Source organism: Xylocopa sonorina, chromosome 9 (assembly GCF_050948175.1).
Source record: "Xylocopa sonorina isolate GNS202 chromosome 9, iyXylSono1_principal, whole genome shotgun sequence".
NCBI classification, from domain to species: domain Eukaryota; kingdom Metazoa; phylum Arthropoda; class Insecta; order Hymenoptera; family Apidae; genus Xylocopa; species Xylocopa sonorina.
Genome location: NC_135201.1, coordinates 5473807 through 5493796, shown reverse-complemented (window position 1 = coordinate 5493796; position 19990 = coordinate 5473807). Strand labels below are relative to the sequence as shown.

The following is a 19990-nucleotide window of genomic DNA, read 5'->3' as shown; positions in this document are numbered from 1 at the left end:
CTTCTTTTTTTGTCGCCTTGTTTTCTTCTTTTCTCGCGATCGCCAATTTCAATTGGAACCGAGCTGGCCACTCTCTCTCTTTCTCTCTTCGCCTCTCGCCTTTTCATTTTGACTATCTAAGACTATCGACAGGTGTGCCTAGCTTAGACGGGCTTACGAGCTATTTATTGTCGTTATTATTTTACATGATTACCATCGCGGTTATAAGTGCGTGACGGCATCTGTGTATGCATGGTTTTCGTCTTTATCTCCTGCGAACCGCCTCACGTCTGACATCAATGCCACGAATCAGCTGTTCCTCGGCTATTTAAAAGAAATCTGGTACTAACTACTTTGCAAAGCTTTAATCGAATAATAATATACAAATATCGCAGCAATCAGACACACGACCGCTTCCTCGCATCTTCGACTATGATCTAACAGCTACTCGTTACGGGTCGCCTGGTGAACCACGATCCATCACTGTTCCTTCATCAACGCCAATTAGCCATGATTCTTTATACTCGATGCTCGCAACAATATTTCTTCTCTGCTTTTTTGTATGCGCTATTATCGAGACACACTGCAGAACACGATAATTCCAGCCGAACCGTAGACTAAACACTGCGAAACGACGAGAGAAATGACCGCCGGTAGTCGAGGAAGATCGTGGCGAGAAAGGGGCATGCGCGCTGCCAGCCTCGTCATTCGCGCAGTTTCCGTTGCGCCACCACGATTCGAGCTTAACCTCTTTCTCCAGCTGTGGACTCTCGATTGGTACACTTTCACATTATTCGTAGCTCGTGCAAACGAGGGAATCGAAGGCCATGCAGGGCAGCGTTTGCCCGTTTCTCGCGATGGTCCTCGGCGATCGGCGGCGGATAAGTTGCACAGAGAAGAGGATCGACGATCGTTTCGCGAGCGTTCAGCGTGAATCGAGATCGCGCGAGGTTCGTTACGGTAAATTTTCTGTACTTACGCGTACGAACGAGATTTATGAGGTGTTGGGATGACGATTGATAAAAAGGGGGATGGAACAGGTTGCTGCAGAACGATGCAAACACAATGGAGTCGTTTCTCCGTAAGGTTAGGTAAGAATGGACGATAGGGTTGATTAACATGGTGATACGCGGATGGTATTAATGAAAAGACAGTATGTAAAAGGTGAACGATGCAAGAGAAGGAGTGGAGTGAAACGAAAAGAATGAAGAAATGAAGAAACGAATAGATCACCTAGAGAACGAATACAGAGAAAATTCGAACATATCTCGCGCGTAATTGTATATATACAGTAGCAACGTGCGTCTAATCAATTACCTTATTACGATTATTATTATTAATATTATTGTTATTAATTATTAATATTATTGTTATTGCCGTCACCAATGTGATGATGATTATGATGACTATTATTGTTATTATTATTATTTATTACTATAATTTATTTCCGTCTCCGCGAACGACTGTGCACGACTAGTCGTGCTCTGTCTCGAAACATATCACGTTTACCGTGCAGCTAGATGTTTTTCCAATGACATATCAAAAGTGTGCTGCACGGTCTTAGAATACAAAAAGACATTTTCTACACGCTCTCCCTACCCTTGTCGCACCCCTCTATCACGTTATCGTCTATCAATTTGGTCTACGATTACTTCCTCTTGGCCCTCTGTCCTCTTTGAGTCGCAGAGGCCACCATTGCGCGAACGAGCGAAGAAAAAAATAAAATAGCCGTGAAAACTGGCTGTAGATATACTATCGAGATCGACTCGATTTAAGATCAAGAGCGTCGCGAGACGCCCCTACGAATATCGACGCGAATTTTGCCCAGCCCAATCGAGATAACTCCTACAACCACGCTGTTACTTTTAATTCTGATGCCGCGAACATTATCTTGAAAAGAAAAAGAAAAAGGAGGAAAAGGCGAAGAACAGGAACGCGTTAGAGATGAGAAGTGTGCGCAGAATAATTTGCAGTCACATGGAACCGGATGCAACGGAAGACACAATTCTTTTTCTTCGTTTGATACCTCTTTTCTTCTCTGCAACGAGACGGAAAGAATACACGTCTGATTCCACTTTTGCGGTAGCTATGTTGGTCCGCGCAAACTTTGATCGCGCACTACATTTAGATAAGAGGTTATCGACGATCCACGGGAGATAAAGACGAGAACATGGTTTCTCTCGCCCAAGAAGAGGAGGACGTTTCGTTGTAAATATGGATCCGCGAAGGATGCAATAAAGGAGCGCTCACCAATTAAGAGCAGGACGAGAGATCAATGTACCTCCTGAAATGAAGACTCGACAATTTTCTTGAAGATTTTGATACCTTTGTTCAGTGTCTGGCGTGGTTTTTTTGTGGAGGCAGATGTTGTCTAAATAGGGCCACGCGAATAAAGTTTACACGAAGACTTGTCGGCTAGACGAGTTATGTCCAGTCGAAGATGGTTAATGCGGTCGGAACGACCGCTCTTGAAGAAGTAAAATGTGACCACCGAGTGTCGTACAGAATCATGGCGTATTGGTGCTGGTGAAGAAACAGTGATGGATCATAGTTCCCCAGACGATCGATAACGAGAAGCAGTCTGATCGTAGTCAGAGCTGTCAGGAAGCGGTCGTGTGTCTGATTGACGATATTCATATATTACTGTTCAATTAAAACTTTGTAAAATAGTTACTACTAGATTTGTTTTAAATGGCCGAGGAACACCGCGTTCGCAACATTATATATATAGTGGGCAACTTCAACAAGAGTCGGGGTTGTACCGGGTAGCAGGGATCGATCGTTTCAATAAAATCTCGATCGCACTACACGCTTCTTACATCTCGAAAGAGAGGAACTATATTCCTTTGTGTCTTCTCGCTATTTATAAAAATAATTTCAAGCCGCCTTCGCGCGCGCGCGGGGAGTGGAAGGGGGTAGATGCCTCTTGATAGCACCCGCTCGTTTTCTCTTTCTTTCTATAACGTTCGCATCGACATACAGAATTCTTCTCTCTCTCTCTCTCTCTCTCTCTCTCTCTCTCTCTCTCTCTCTCTCTCTCTCTTCATCTCAATCTCTCACTCCTTCTATCCAGTTCCCCGTACGCGTCTATCAGAGTCACTAGGGAAAATCATGGATATTACCGGGTATTTCGCTTGCACTAGGACCACACGATACACAACAGAGCGTTCTGCGTTACGCGAACGCAGCATCCTTTGAACAACAACGCTCGCAAGCGACCAGGCGTCCCAGACCTCCGTTGAACGTAGCCTGTATTACGTTCGTGGCGTAGACCCCGACCATACGCCGCGTAATATCCTCAAGTTTTTGCTCGTACAACTGGCACGGCCGGGAAATATCCTATCTGTATGTTCGAGTCCTGCGAAACTTCCACGATTCTATGACAATTTTAAGCCGTATCTACCCCTTTAACACAGGATCATACCGCCGCTGAGCCGCTGCTACTGTGGCTGCGATGGATTGTGTTGGAGTGGCGGCGGTGGGCCCTGAAACGAATCATTTCTCCACGTTAGCATACTTTCCGTTCGAACCGAATTATCTGTCGATCGCTGTTTTACTTTTATAATATTCCTGAAGCTACTTCTATCTAGTGGTGTTTCTCTAATATTATCTCAGAATAATTAACAGCTTCCTTATGGGCAGCGATGTAAATTGCATTGAGAGTATAATCTAAGAAGGAATATTTACAGGCATCGCGGAGAAAGGTGGCTGAGAATGCGCGTGGGGGTGAGGGTGTGGGTGAGCTATGTGCGCCGCTAGATGACCGGGTAGTTTAGGTCCGTCTTCCGCTTTCTCCTCCTCCCTCCTCTTCAAGCACGCTGCCTTTGGATTAAGGTTTCTTTCTGCGATCACAAACAAAATAAAGCCTCAGCTTGAAAAAAAACTCGTCATCCCTCCGCTTCTCTTTCCACGCTTGAACAAACCGTACCTCTAACTTGCTGTTCCAGCGTCATGATCACTTCGACGGCCATGTTGAGGATGCCCAACTTCGTCTGAGGCTTGTCCGTCTTCAGGTGCGTCATACACATTCTACCGAGTTCCTTCAGAGCCTCGTTGATGTCTCTGATGCGTATCCTAAAGATGCAAACACGGGTCAAACGAGATACTACGGACGCTCCTTCGGGTGTCGTCTCTTTCGCGATAGGAAGAAGGCTTCCCGTTGCGTGTTTCGGACACACCCGCTCGCTCGTCGACAGAAAATTCTTTCTACATAATAGCACGAGATCTCGATACGCGAAATCGGTTCGATCCGCCTCATTGTCACGCGTATACATAGAATACGGGCCAAAAACACTCCTCGAGTATCGCTCGACGCGATTTAAAAGGCGGGGGAGAGGGGGGTAGGGGGTGAGATGGTGTGGGTCCTCACGCGGATGGATTCACTGCACGCCTCCGTGCATTCCCTCTTACCTTTCCCTGGCATTGTTCGCCTGCCGCCTCTCTTTCTCCCTTTGCGCCTTTACGTCGGGATCGTCATCCTCGTCCTCGGCGCTCGAACAACAGTTGCGCAATAACAATACTCGATTAATCACCTGACGTGGGCGACGCGGTAAACCAGGACCGAGGGGTGCGACACGACAGCAGTGAAACCGTCTCGTTTCTCTCTCTTTCTCTCTCTCTCTCTCTCTCTCTCTCTTTCTCGAATCGACGCAGTTAAAGAAGACAAAAAAAAAAAACCGCGGGACGAAGGCCGGTACTCTCGTCCCTCGGCTCGGAACACACGCAGTGGCTAGGCTGATCGAGTTGTGGTTACGGACAGAAAATCAGGTTCCCGTCCTCGAGGGCCCGTATTCTTTGCACAGAGAGCAAAACCGTGGCAAGCACGGCGAACAAAGTTCGCGGACAGACGTGGATCTAGAACGCGCAGAGCTGGGTTCGTGCTGTTACCTAGAACCTAGAATTTGATGATCGATGACGACGAAGGTGGGGGGAGGAGGGAGCGTGAGCTACTGGGTGGACGCGTGCGAGGTGCCGGACGTGAACTCTAACAATGGAGGAGGATGGAGAGAGATGATCTTCGATGGATGCCGATTCTGAAATAAACGAATCTGTACATTATACACAAAAGGATGGCCGCTTGCCGCTTTCTCAATGGAGTCGCGCGGGAGGCCGTTTTAGAACGCGTCGTGGGAGAGTCGATAAAGGATGATCAGACGAAGTACTCTCCGGTATCTCGTCTCTGTAACGTGTCCATAATAATTGTTTTCTAAAAACGAGATTGTAGCATGCCTGCGGGGACCGAATCGCGGATGAATTAAAATGAAACTGATTGGGGAGGCGAGCACCATGGCCGATCTCGTTGTTCGCCTGGCCTCGCGTATTCATTCCTCTGTCCTTAACCAGAAACATTTTAATCGTCACGCTAGAATACGGGCCTCGTGTCTCGTTGAGAAGGTACACGCGTAGCATGCTGGCGAGCTCTCATCCGTTATCGTCGCGCTATTCAACGGGTGCATGCATGAAGGAGGGCCTGGGGCGAATCGGACGGGTTTGCCCCAGGTGCGTTTCTTAGAGAGTTACAACGGGGGAGGATGCTTACTGCGTGTGTTCACTAACCTTTCACGCACGTTGTTGGCCTGGCGACGTTCCTTCTCGCGCACCGCTTTGGTGCTGGGATCGTCGCAGTCTTCGTCAGCGCTCGAACAACGGTTGTTTGAATACAATCGATTAGTTAAAAATCTGCAGTGCACGGTTGCTAAACAGCTTGCGCTGGGCGTTACCACGTCGAGCAAAATTTCGTATTAACGACGGCTCCACTGGGGAGAACGCGCTCACTTGCGCCGTTTCGTTCGAAACGCGAAGGTACAGTCGACGTGGTAACGCCGTGCTCCAACGAAATGGGGGTCGCGTTCGACTGCCTCTATTTAGCTGAGCGTTTCACTACTGTCGTTTACTACGTATTCGTAATCGTCGCGCCTCAATCCCAGGGACGAGCGTATACACATCCAAGATATACTTACTATCTGCGCGATCTCTTCGTCCCTTTTCCCTGAGACGTAGAGTTGACCGTGGCCGCGCCAATCACGCCTGCCGCCGCCAGCTCGCTGCTCGATGGCTTCGTCTCGCCGCCGCTACTATCCGGCGGATCCTTTCTCTTTTCTAAAGAGACGTATTCTGTTCATTATTAATACCGCCATTTAACATTTCCGTAAGACGTCCATTGTTGTGGTCAATCGAGCGGCCGTTCGTGGAACAGAGAGATTACCCCTTCTCGTTTCTTTCATCGAGTCGTGAAATTTCCCAGAAGCAGAAGAATCGAGAAGAAGCTTGTGAAATGTTCGAGCGACGAGATAAGTCTCTCCAAGTTCAGCCAGTCTTCGACAATGACTGACAACGTTTGGCTTTCCAGGAAACGGATCCCATTAAGGACCTCCTCCGACGATTAGCGAGAACGAAGAACGGTGAAAAAAGAACAGAAGAAAAATACAGCCAGAGCTCACCCGGAAGAGCGACCTTCGTCCGAAAACGGCGATAACGAGATCTCGATATTATCCTCGAGCTTTGGGTAGGCTGCTTAGTCACGGGACCGTGAAAACTGTCCAATTACGAGCAGGAAGCGGTTCGCGGTCTCCCTGATTCAACTTCTATCTCCTTAAATGCTTTTACCCGGCTGACAATTCGCTCGGCGACTCGCGCACGCGTGTAAAAGGTGCGTTCGAACGAAAGTCACCGGCTCGAGGAGATAAATCAGTCTCCCGATTGCGAACAAAAGCCTACGTTTACATTTTTCTCTAATAAGACGATCGAAACGCGAGCAACTCAGCCGTTGACGAAACTTGGAAAGCGTAGCCGACGTTCTACTTCGTCGGAGAGTGAAAAACGAAGGTGATCGGGACGGGGTCGAAGAGATTCCTGGCTATAGCAGGAGGAGAGAATCGTACGCTCTGAATTCCGATCGCCAAAAATGGCTGCCATCGGCCAAGAGCAGGACGGTGGCTGGCGCTCGCGGAGGGTCCATCGGAAAACTTGTGCATTCCATTAGCCAGCCGCTTGGAGAAGGATTACGCGGTGAGAGGAGGACACACGCGTGACAGAAAGGGAAACGAAGAGCAACGGAGGTCTCCGAGAATAATAAAGGCACGAGATGCGGTATAGCAGCCGCTTCGCAGTGATTTATCTAACGTTTCCTTATCGGGCTCTAACTCTGCCGTGGAACACCTGGGAACCGCTTCGCCTCTAGTATCTTTTTTTTCGCGTTTTCTTTCCTTTCTGTCCCGTGTGCTCGTTGCTCACGGGAAAAAGTGTTTGCTCGATGATGCGACGCTGGGAATAGAAACGCAGCCATTAGCAATTGTCAAGGTGCTCGTCGACGCTCGTCATTAACGGATAGACTTTTCTCCGATTGAATTCTCTCTGTTCCACGAAGCCGTCGAAAGCTAAAAAAAAAAAAAGAGATGACAGAAATCTGGGTGGAAAAAGGTGTTTGATGCTTACTGGCATTTGTCACAGGTAACCTTTCGATTTTGATGGATCCGTCGGTGTCAGGTGTGGGCGTGAGACCGGTGTAAGAGCCTTGAGGTTGCGTCACTGCTACCGCGGGGTGAGGACTCGTCTGCGGAGAAAAGAGGGTTGTTCAGTCGAGCTGAATTTTTGTTTATAGAAATTGTAAGCGAATTAATCGAAGCCTTACCAGATGATCCAACTGAGGTGGTGATGTGTGGGAGTAGATGGGACCGTGTGGACCAACGGGACCCAGGTGGAGGCCCAGTTGGCTCTCCGCGTGGTTCCTCAACACGTTTATGGCGTCGTCCAGTCGCTCCTCCATCCGCGTACCCTGTACCAACAGAATATCCGAAATGCGACTCGATTACACGGCTGTCTTCGACCAAACTCCTCGACATTCTCAAAGGCACAAGTGTCGAAGATGCAGTTACTTGAATAATACTTTCGTTCGAGTATCTTTGACGCTGGTGACAGTTCTGAGACGGTAGAAAGCGTGTGTGGCAGGTGGGATTCTGTTTGAAAGCTGACGGAGACCAGAGTAGAGTGAGAGGAATACAGCATGCCGTTAATTCTCCCGCCGCGTCAGTTTCGTCGTCGATCGATCGAAAATATTCGTCTCGCGACGGGAGAATTAACGTCGTTCGGTTAGAAGTCGATTAGTGCGCAAGAAGAATCGGTTAATTCGGTGATCAAAAGATCGCCCGAGCAAACATCGAGATCGCTGTGTGTCTGTTCGCACGTAGCTCCGTGTCTCGGCGAGAGTTCATGCGCAAAGTGGTGTTACGAACGGGGTGTGAGTGGGAGGATCAGAAACAAGAACAAACAAGAGTGAGGGGCGGCTGGGTGGAAGGGAGAGAGAAAGAGAGAGAGAAAAGAAAGAGAGAAAAGAACTAAAAATCGGCAATCCTCACCTCGGCGTGGTCGCGAAGGAAGCCGATGGCATCGTCTAGCCTCTGCTGTTCAGGCGCCGGCTTCACACACAACACCAACGCAACAACAAAACCAAAAAAAAAAAAGAGAACAACCAAGTCAACACAACGTTCACAACAAACAAGGGTGGTAAAAAAAAAAAGAAAAAAAAACAAAGAGAGAGAGAAAGAAAAAAATGGTGAATAAAAGAGAAAAATAAAAAACACTTAAAATGACGGTACGATGATCGACTTGAATGACTGAACGGGGGGAGGAGTAGTGTGCGACAGAGCGGTCTGCAGCCTGGAGAACGCACGAGACGTATACGTTCGGTGCGCCGAGTGCATGCTACTTTGGTGCGAGTCCCAAGTGCAGACGGAATTAAACTAAGTCGCGTTGCCCCCGTTCGACCTCTCTTTGAACCATTTCCGATCCTCCCCCGAGCAGAAACAAAGTCGGTGCGTGTAACGAGGGCTGCCTCTTAACGAGTCGCCCACAGTGCAGACGATCAAAAAAAGAATATATTCATATCTATATATATTATATAAAAAAAAAAGAATGAACGAGCACGAGAATAGTAGTTTCCGTTACAAACGTCCTTGACCTATATCTAAAGCGGACCGAAATGGCGTGGACCAAGCGTGTCTGCGTTCAGAGACGCGGCCATCGCTGTCCCAACGAGAGAGGCGCACACGATCTACGCATCCCATCCGATTCGAGATCCTCTCGTCGCGAACGATGGCCGTATCGATGGTAAATAAGTACGTCGAAAGGGGACCAATTAGAAACCGTCAACAGCGAAGCTTTGATGCATACCATGTGAATGGTTCCACGGTTGGGGTCCGCCGTGAAGTGAGGCGAGACTGGCGCGGCACCCGGTGCCCAGCCTGGCGCAGACCCCGTCAACGGGGGTGGCGAACTGACCGGCGTCGATGGGTTGCTGCTGTAACTCGATACTGATTGGTCCGTGGGGTAAATCTGCTGGCGAACGATACCAAAGTGGCGTTAAAACAGATTCTCGATCGGAACAAAGGTGAAACGGGGTCGTAAAAGGGGAGTACGATGATGCTCGATGATATTTACCCGGGTGCTCACTACAGACGCAAGCGTTTTTCCGAGGTTGTCCCCCGTGGCGGGCTGCTGGGGGTTCGTCGTGGGCGGTGGGTTCGGTGCGGAGGGCGCGGTGGTCGGCGCACCAGGACTATGACTATATTGCAACGACGCCGGGGATGGTGCACCGGTGCCGCCGTTCGCCGCAACTGCGCCGCTACCCCGGAATGTCGACATCGGTGGCAGTGAGGCCGCGCTGGTCACCGCCGAGCCCAGAATCGGCGCCGCCGGTTCTCCGTTCGGCGACATGGCCGAGTACGCCTGTGAAAATTTCAAAAAATTTTTACTAATTATTCACTGTTACATTGTACTTATTTGTTATATAATTTTATATTTTTTTTTGCAATAAATTTACACACAGAAAGCAAGCATCTTACTTCTTACGACATTACACTATATTTATTCTGTTCCTCTGTGATGTTGTACCTATAATTTGTATTTTATTGGAGGGAGGGTCGTAATTTGGGCTGCAAGTATGGCTCGTGGGATTAAACAACCGTATTTTGGTATTAAGAAATATTTCTTCGTTTAAAGTATCTCTTTTTCAACGCCACAGATTCCTACACAGTGCGGATATATCTTTTGTAAGATACTACAGGGTATTAAGACTTCAGTGAAATTCTTGTAAGAGGGATACGAGTACAGACATCGAGCTAAGACGCGAAGTAGCAACCAACGAAGAGTTCGCCAGCGACGATCGAACGGATCACGAGGAATGGTCCGTCCCCCAGTCTGATCGAGGACACCAGCACCGCCTCAAGAATGCCTCTATCCGCAAATTCATAATCGAGGAGAGCAAAACGTCTTTGATATTGGATACGCTTAGTGGCGTGTATCCGTCGCTCGCACCTACTGAAGCTCGCTCGTAAAACGTCTAATTTTACTCGGTCGTCTCCGGTCGAGCGGGCCGAGAGTATTTATCAACAAATTAGAAAGGGGTTTTCGCGTCGGGTGGCTCGATTTCACGGCCGGCCAGCGCCGTTAATTGTTCGCTTTACGAACGAACGAACGAGGCGATAACTAACCGCGGAGCACACCGTCCTGGCCACTCGGCTATCTCGCAGCATCGCCGCGAGACGCCACGGACGGGAAGCGTTCGCCAGGGTGGACGCAGCTTCTCGGAAGCACCGGCTCGTTAAACCGTCAGGATCGTAAATGTTTAACCTTTCGACCGTGGCCATCGTTGTCTGCGACGGTTCCGCGTCCCTCTTGGACCGTCCATCCACGTAACGCGCGTTCCGATTTCAAGGGCGCACCCTCTGCGATCGTTCGATCGAGGGGTTCGCAAAGGGTATACGACGATTCGTTGGGGTATTTCTCTTTTTTTTTTTTTAGTATTTCCTCGACTGTTTGCGCGCGACGCGAGACCAATTAGAGATAGCGGAGGTGAAGAGGTGCGTCGAATGGCTTCGATGGCTGGTCTGGACGAAGGAACGCGGAGGGAGGACCGGGGGTGCCGCGAACCGGAGGATTTCGTGGTAACCATGAACGGCGTAAATCAAACGAAGGCTGCACTTGACTAGAAACACCGAGTAGCGGGAGGGTCGTTCTATATATAGACAGCTGTGAGTCATTTGACGTTGCTACGAGTACACGGAGCACTGTCAACAGTGTCTCTCAACCACCTTGGGGATGGCCGTCGAGAGGATCGCGAGGAGATCGATGATCAGAAGGAGAACGTTAGTTAACTCGAGCGATTCTGGATATCTTCAAAGTGCCCTCCTAGTATTTATTTAATATACAACATTATACTGTTAAATTCCTAACTACAAAGTGACACATGATATCCAGCACGAAAATTCGTTTACCTAAAACAAAACAGAAAAAAGAGAACGAAACTCAAAGAGTTATACGACAGCTAAACCAGTAAGGAAGGATTAAATCCAGCCAAAACAACATAAACCAGCCAGCTGCTCCCGCAACGATAGAATTTTTCCACGGAAGTCACCTACAGAGGGGTGTCAAGCTCGTAGGAACCAAGTGGAGTCACGGGGGTGATTGATCACAGTGCGGGGTGAAACGAGGGGTGGCGCGCGTACAAATGACAGAAAGGATAGAAAAGAGTCGCTTACCATGGGGTCGTGGGGTAGGTGCATAGGGTAGGCTGGTTGGGCCAGGTGAGGGGGTGCGTATCCGCTGTACGGGGGCTGAACGCCGCCGCCACCTCCGGTCCATGGGTCTCCAGGACCCGTTCCCGCGGCGTTCCCATCTAGAACAGAGAAAGAAACAGGATTAGCCACTGAAAACACGTCCGATACCTTCGAGGCGGTCTCAGTTTTGCTCGTCGTCTGCTTTTCGACCAGCGTTACAACGCCTCGTAACGCTGCTGCTCAGTCTCCCAACGGGTCGTTCGCATTTGCGTGCTCTCGACGACGGAGCAACAAATAGTAGCACGTGGCGTTCACTGACCGGGGAACGTCGCGCACGTGCTCGAACAATGCACCTCGGCCAGCGGCGTTAAAAGACACGTACGCGCCGCGAAAGACTCCTCTGAATTACACCCCCGTTCGACATTAACCTCGAACGTCGTACCGGCTGGAAATCGATGCGATAAAAACCACTTCCACCGTCGTTCTGATAGTACGACGATCCGAGGGAATTTCGGCTCGCCGTTTGCGATAACCGTCCGATCGATTCGACTACACCGGGTGGTCCCTGTAATTGCACCGCGGTTTTTCTAACTCCTCGTGCTCGACGACTTGTTCGATAAAATGATTCTAATATCTGATTGAATTATCTTGTGATTTTAACGCGAATGAAAACGTGAAAAATTCGAACGCAAACTTATAAGAGTATTCGAACAATTCGAATTAATTTTGCTTCTGAAATCCATTTCTGTAGGGCTTCAGAAAAACTTCAAATCGAGTTGAAACGCAGTGGCGATTGAAAAACATCTCTCGAGCGCAAAGGGTTAAGAAATGAACTCGAAGTGCGAGATAAAATTGGAAACTGGTGACTCTTGCAACAAGATAACGATGCACGTATCGCAAATACTAATTGATCGCGCGAAACTTTCGACACACCCAGTACAGGGCTTCCAGGTTCGCTCTGGACGCCTAGTATAGGAAGCAATAGGCAGTACGTCGGTTAGGGCTATTATTTCAGTTGAAAACAACAGCAATAAGCTTCGGGAGCGTATTTCTTGATACTTTTACTTGATATAATTCCGTGGCCTGGGTTTCCACCCCAGACGACGGTGGTGCGGGGTGGCGTGGAACCGAAACTAAGCCAAACTACTCGTCCGTTCCGACCAACTACCGACATTCGATGTCTGATAAAACTTTTTCGACCCACCCTCGTCGACCCTCCGCCATTTATAAGGTATTCCGCTCGCTTACCGGGTGTCACGAGCCGAGAACGTATTCGAGAAGCCGGCCAACGAGCCTCCTTACCCTCTGATCTTTAATAACAACTTTACTCGAGAACTTTACCGATCTTATTGATTTACCGCCACAGTAATCCGTCCGTCTCGCTGCTGCTCCTTTCCCTGAACACTCCTCTTGGAAATCTGCCTAGAAGATTCTCGACCAGGGGAACGAGTTCTAACCCTTTGCGGTTCTGAGGTTTTTTAGAGACCGTTCGAGCAAGTCCAACTCATTTTCAATGAATTTAATCATTATTTTAAGATAATTTAAGGTATAAAAAAGTTGCAGTAAATAAATTAAACATGTTGGTACAGGACTGCAAAGGGTTAATGGAAAGCGGAAGCGGCCATTTTGGTAGCGTTCAATTTGAGCGTTTCAGAGTCGATACTTAGTTCAACGAGGTTAGGAAATTTGTAGGAGATATTACTTTAAACGAGACTTGAAGGAGGAAAGAGAGGACGTGATTTAGGAAGATTCGAGGGAATAATAATTTTGAGTGCGAGCTTTATTTTTAATTTCGTTGAGTCAACTCTGTGCTGTTAGTCTAAGTGAATCATATATGTTCCGGTTAAATTGTTAGAAAAATTGCTCTCTTCCAAGATCCCAGAGTCACGTCGACAAACAAGAATATATTCCTGTAACTTAATTCTATGAACGGAAGAGATTCGGCAAACCAGGAATTTCCCATAAACATTCATGAAAGAAATTGAAATATTCGAAATCAACGCGTGTACGTAAATCGCAGACATACAGTGTACGTTAAAATCGCAAGATATCGCTTCGAGCCAAAAATAGAATTCCTCAAAGAATACTTATTATTCTTTCCTCCGTATTAAAGAAGTAAATCACCACCCCTACTCATCGAACCAACAAAATGTATTCAACGTCCACGTATAAATTTCCAACGCCTCAAAAAAATCATCCCTTCTCACTGTCTGCTCCACCTCGGACTCCAACATCCTCAGCCGCGAAACGAATCGCAAGGAACAACGGAATAACGAGAGAGCGCCGCGAAATATCACGGAGGCGTCGGTTCCAGCGACGCGATTAAACGATATCGTCGTACAATAGGAACAAGCGAGCGAACGATAACGAAATTTATCCGCTGGATCGGGCAGAACGCGTCGACGCGGCTTCCCACTTTTTTTTTTTTTTCCTCCCCTCCGTCGAATCCGGGAATATTCAACGGCTCGCCGCCCCGTGCGCGCGAACAAATAACGAGAGGATTGTTATTGTTTTTACGCGCGACAGGCAGAGCGGCGAAGTTTACGAGCGCGCGTTAAACAGTTGAATATTACTGCGATCGTAAAGTCCCTTTTATCGTTCGCTCGAATCGTTACGCGATTCAGCGCGGACACAGGAGCCGCGCGCGCGGTTTTGATCGAGGCTCGATCGACGTGCGCGCACGTTGACCGTGAGGACAGAGAGGCGGCTGATCGGTTCTCCAACATGGGGGAACCGATCGAACGGAACCGGCTCGACGGTTCAGCCGGTAACGCGCGGCCTAGATTTTCGACTCGCGATCGATAGGCCCAGGCGCTTTAAGAGAACACGGATAATGAGGAGGGAACGACTTCTCCTTTTTGTTCGTAACACTTTTCTGCAGTTGTACTACGCCGCGAGTTAACGTTCTGTTTCGCCTCCTCTGTGTTTCAACGACCGCTGCCAGGGCCCCCCCTGCCTCTCCCTCTTCCACGTTGGTTAGCACACGCTCCGCGTTCCACTGCCTCGAACCTCATCGTGAACGCGCGCGCTTACGCGGAACCTAGCCTCTCTTTAAACACACGAGCGTACTATTCTATCAATTATTGAGATTCAAGCGTTGAGCGGAAAATGTAATCGGATTTAGTTCGCGTAGATGAATAATTTATCCGGCGGAGGCACTGTTTTATGGGTTACAGCGAGAAGTTGGGGATAGAAAAAGTCGCCTACGTCCCAGTTTTCAACTCGACGAACGGGGGGTGTCTTTAGTTCCTTTCAATGGGGAAAAATGGAAATCCGCCATGCGATTATTAATCGCGGAATTCTTCGAAATGAGGAAGAGAAATCTTGTCAAACGACGAGGCTGATGTGTGTTTGATACAATTAAATGGTGAAATGTTGCTGTGACTTACCGATATAGTAAGGATCTGCGTAGAGTGTCGCACCCTTGGGCGAGGTGTATCTCGGAGAGTCCTGACCGAATTCATCCGAGCCATACTGCAACAGAAAGAGCAATTAAAGTGATTATTGGAAAACGAGTACTGAATTAGAGGTGGTGGACGTTGTGACTGGGAAATAAGTTTCGAAGTAACTGAAGCGTCTGCCAAAATTTGTTTATCTACTGCTTGTTCCGGTCTCCGCCTCGGATGATTGAATTACTGGGTCGTAACACAGATTTTTATGCTATATATGTAAAACGTAGGTAGAAATAAATGGCTAAATAAATGGCAGTTTCACTTATTTCATTGGATTATGTCCAATAAAAAATTGTTTTAACTTATAATTTTTATAGACACATCTATATTATCTTCGTAATTAAACTCTAATATGTTACATTTTTGCGCATCGAATTTATACTACGCACTCTGGCCTTAATAAATGAACACAGAAATTATCAAGTAACTCGACTACTCCTCGAGTTAAGTCCTGTAGATTCAAACGTAGTGAATCTTAAATTTCACTCTTCAAACACACAACGCGCACTTGTGTCAACTTGCTCGATGTTTATAATGCACGTAGCGTAGTCCACGGTCGGTTCGAAATATATTTTAAATCAAACAGCAAGAAAATACCAGCTCCACGTTGCTAAAGTGAATTATTTAAAATACTTTATTTCCCAAATGAAGCTGCGCGTGTGAAAATTCTGCTCGCAGCTAAAAAATCCAACAAACCAATCCAGAGATACCAAAAGAACGTTTCGAGCGAACAAATACGAGCACAATCGAGAAAGCATCTCGAACGACTTCCATCGAAGTGGCGCAACGTCGTCGAGGGTAGAAAAACCGGGGGGGGGGGTGGTCGCGTGGTAAGACGACGAAGAACCACCGTTCCCAGCTCTTACCATTCTATAACCACCGTAGTCAGCAGGACAGACAAACATATCGTCGACGGGGACAGGGACAGCCTCTCGGGAGCAAGTCAGATCGCGTGGTGGGACAACATAACCGCGACAGAGCGGGGGGTCGGCGTTCCGCCAGCGGTGGCGTGCACGGGGGTTGAAAGTGGCGCAGGAGAGATCCACGGCAGCATACCCTCGTCCCAATTTCACCGTGATATATATTCAAATATTCCACGCCTTCCCACCGCACCGACGAAAACTTTTGTCTCCGCCTCTCTCCTCTTTCGTTCGTCCTCCGCCACCCTCTGCTGCTGCCAGCCGACGACGGAAAGGGGTAGTCGAGTCTCGGTTAACGCGAGGATGCCTCGCGTCCTGCGGCTCGATCTGAGCGAAAACGTCGAACGATTCTGGTAGCTAGAAGACAAGTCTTCTCGACAGGATCTCGAATCTTGCAAAACTACCCCTTCGACTTCTTGCACTGACACTATTTCTTGTGAAGAATGATACGAGGCTGTTCGATTTTGTTTTAAATCAGCACTGTATAGTTCGCAGGAATTGATGACCGAGTCGACACTATAAATATGACGAACGCGATACCAGTTGGAGAAATTCGACGCAGACCACGCGAAGGGTGACACGAGACTGCGAGCCGGCTGGTTGTGCGCGTCACCGCGCCGATTGACCGTGCTGGTAGTGGGGTCCACGTAGGCCAATAAGGAGACAGGATTCTCCGTTAGAAGTTAAAACGCGTGTGGATCCGTCCGTTTGATGGCGCGGGTTATCAACAATTCTCAGTTCGTTCGTTAGACGAATTTGCATGATTGCAAGTACCCGCGATAATTTGTGGAATATTGAACGTGGCGAGTGGAGAAACGTGTCCATCTTCTCACTTTATATCTCTCACTTCGTATTACGCCTCTCGAGATAAGGACGATGATGCAAAATCATGGTGATCATCGTAAGAACAAAAGATCTTCGGTAGCGTTGAAAACGCGAGCGTATCTGTGATACTCGCGCGAGGGAGGAACGGGGGTGTACGTAATTGTACGCGATAAAAGTGTCGGGTTTATCGTGACAGCAGTCGATAACGGTCGTACAAATACGAACACCCACTCGGGGTGGGGACAGGAGGGGGGAAAAAATGCCACCGCTAATCGCGCGATAAACGCTCGCCCTCTGGACCTATTAATTTAAATGAATTGCTCTGACATCGTTGCCTTCCGCGCGTACACGCTGCATCTGATCTTCTTCCAGTCGGTCCTCAATCTTTCGAGAACACGCTCGAAACTAATCGACTGTTCTTTCCCGTGTTCGTCCTCCTCGAGATTTAACCTGCGCGCAATAAACGACCATCGATATCGACATTTGCCATCACTTTTTCTACCAGGTATTCTAGCCTCTCAAAAAAATCGAAAAAAATTCTGCGATACTTATCGAGACCTCTATTTTAACATACGATCCTGTCTGAAGTCGAATGTTGCGAGGAAAATTCGAAAAGAAAAGCTTGAAGTGGATATACGTGTTCGACTAGCAAGATTAACGTTATTGCAAATAAGTCTGAAACACCCAAAAATATATTTATAGAATCTCTAAAAACGATCGCGTGATACCACGAGAAACAAATCACTCGCCTTCATAATATTTAGAAATTTTATTCAGAGCGACGGAAGTTGGACGAACCAACTCTGCTGGCCCGCGGGTACCAAAATGGAGGGTCGAGCATAGAGGCGTGAAGAAGGTGTATTCGAACTCGAGCAGAGGGCGCAGAGCAAAGGAGACACCGCGTGGCCAATAATTCACGTTTTATTCCTCGGCTGGCGGCGATCCTCGCGGTGGACACGCAATAATAAAAATGTCCGCCGGACGGCTGAGCCCGATCAGAAATCTTAATATGTCCTGGTGGGTGTCCCGCCGCGGTGGCCAAGGAGAGTCAGCGATTTCCAGCCAATATAAATGTCCTACATTGATTTAGCTCTCTTGTCCGTGGGCTCGCGGTGGGAAAAGGACGGCGGAGGGTCGGACGGGGACGGGAAACGTCTCTGTCAGGGAAATTAGCTCCCGAAGGTTTGAAATAGGACGGAAGGGTCGCTTCTGCGAGCGAAGCTACGCGTGTTACGTGACGTCTTTGGAAAATTGAGCACGTGACGTCCGTCTCACGTTCTCACGACTGTTTTCGCGACTTGGAACAAGGGCACGCAGCAAGCGAGAGATGATCGGTGGTAGCGATGGGTTTGAGATCGAACCAGCCTAGTCGAGACGAGAAATTCGTGAAAGATTTCAAATAAAATATTTTCGTGCTGGGAAATGACTAAAAATTGAACAAAAATTAGACGAGATTCAACGTGCGATACGTGTTCGAGGGATTTACTTCGTGAAAAGAAAAACAGTGAAGGAATCCCAGTTCCATGGGCGGACGGCAACAAAAATATTCAACGCGATGATCGATTAACATCTTCGTAGCGGCTCGATCGTTCTCCGGTCGACTACACGTGAGCGGAAATGAATTCAGAGGCGGAAGAGAGGATTACGCGAGCGGAGAGCCAGCATTCCCAGTGCGATGCCACGTCGATCGCCCCCTTATTAATTGCTGCGACGTTATTTCGTCTCGAGCGTCTAACAGACGAAAGCAGGTGTATCCTTTTACCCGTGAGAATCCTCCCTGGCGTCGTTGCCGCACACTCATCGCGCATTTCACAGTCACCGTTCTACCTGCATGCGATTAGATCGATCAAGAACGATCCATCGCGATCGATGCTTCCCATAAATGCTGGGCAATTCGAAAGAAAAGAAATCAAGTGAAAAAAGAAAGTGTTTTTCCGTTAGTTGGTTAATAGATAATACTCGTGATAACGTATCTGCTTATCGAGTCGATTAAATTTCGAAGAAAGACACCTGGCCACTTTCCTCTATTCTCAAACGTATATTAGCTCGCGATCGTTCTTCTGAATCAGGTGTAAAATCGACGAGTCGTAGCAAAGGCTCGTTCTAACAGATTACCAACGACTAGCGAAGGACGCAACGGTCTTCAAGTGTAACGAACAACGTGTCACAGATGAGTATCGCGTAATTTCTAACGAGCCACAGCCGCACGCACCCCTATCGCCGTCCGCTCCTGCGGCAAATTGCCCGTGTCACGCAGGCCTATTCCACTTGCCAACCGAAACTGACGCACACGCGCCATTTTTCCGCAGCTGAGCGAAGAGAAAAGGGAACTCGTTTCCACCTCGAGCACCATTCCCTTTTCTTCTTTCTCGATCGAGCGAGGAAGGGAAAAAAAATAAAATAAAAGAACGCAGTTCTCGTTAACCACGGTTAACGTCGATTGTCATCGTGGTCACCTGACGCCGCGTCGTCGAGCGAAATAATGTGAGAACCACGACGGAACTTCGAAGAGCGCCACGCCGGTTCCCGTATTATCTTTCTCAGAATTTATGCTCCTTCGTAGCCCCGTGTAGGACGGGGTCCCGATAGTTTCCCATGGCGGACGGGACCGACGGCCATAAAGGAAATACCCGTAGATGGAATAGCCATGTTCTGACACAGGACGACTTCCGGTTGTGCCATTTCGAACGACTCGAATAGAAATTCAGCTAGCCTCTTCTCTCTCTCTCGCTCTCGCTTTTTCGCCTCGTCGACCGTTGTGCGTCGACGTTTCGCGTGTAATTCCGAGGGAGAACGTCGGTTGTAGTAATTGGTCGCGTTACGACAGCCGCGAGAGCGGAGCGCGTTGACGAGAGAACACGATTCGAGGCTGATATCGCGGTGTATCGAACTTTACTCTCCCCTCGTGGCACGGGAGCGCGGTAATCTGTACTTGTCCGCGGCTCTCCCCGGCTCCGATTTCGCGGAATCGGTATTATCGTGTCGTATCGCCGAAAGAAACGTACGACGCGAGGGGGTGGTCTCTACTATTGGCCACGCAAAACACGAGACACGATGCCGTCTAATATTTGAGATTTCATTAGTGGACGTTATTCCATCCGACACCCGATCGGCCGTTGTGCTGACGCGAAAACAGAACACGATGGATCGGTCGGTCTTGTTTCACCTACGGGGCTAGGCAGTCGATCGGCGATTCGCGGGAGAATTGAAATCTTGCGGGTGTGCAACTTTTCATCGTGGATCAATTGTATATTCGTATACT

The 19990-nt window shown here is 48.4% G+C and overlaps 1 protein-coding gene across 13 annotated transcripts in view; it reads right to left on the bottom strand.

The window, feature by feature from the left end:
• Window positions 1-3282: 3282 nt before the first annotated feature.
• The window catches only part of LOC143427719 (protein daughterless-like), a 101334-nt gene continuing 84626 nt past the window's right edge, over window positions 3283-19990 (bottom strand). For 4 of the 13 annotated variants that reach the window (XM_076902112.1, XM_076902114.1, XM_076902124.1 and 1 more), the window contains 12 exons: window positions 14921-15005; window positions 11514-11650; window positions 9415-9702; window positions 9148-9312; window positions 8335-8393; window positions 7610-7763; window positions 7414-7531; window positions 5940-6093; window positions 5536-5625; window positions 3908-4053; window positions 3667-3821; window positions 3283-3464 (listed from right to left, as the gene is read on the bottom strand). In XM_076902112.1, coding sequence (XP_076758227.1) covers window positions 3420-3464; window positions 3667-3821; window positions 3908-4053; window positions 5536-5625; window positions 5940-6093; window positions 7414-7531; window positions 7610-7763; window positions 8335-8393; window positions 9148-9312; window positions 9415-9702; window positions 11514-11650; window positions 14921-15005 — 1596 coding nt within the window. In that variant the 3' untranslated portion in view covers window positions 3283-3419. Of the gene's footprint in view, window positions 3465-3666; window positions 3822-3907; window positions 4054-4389; window positions 4480-5535; window positions 5626-5939; window positions 6094-7413; window positions 7532-7609; window positions 7765-8333; window positions 8394-9147; window positions 9313-9414; window positions 9703-11513; window positions 11651-14920; window positions 15006-19990 lie in introns of all 13 variants that reach the window. The other 9 variants (XM_076902115.1, XM_076902118.1, XM_076902119.1 and 6 more) reach the window with 8 other exon arrangements.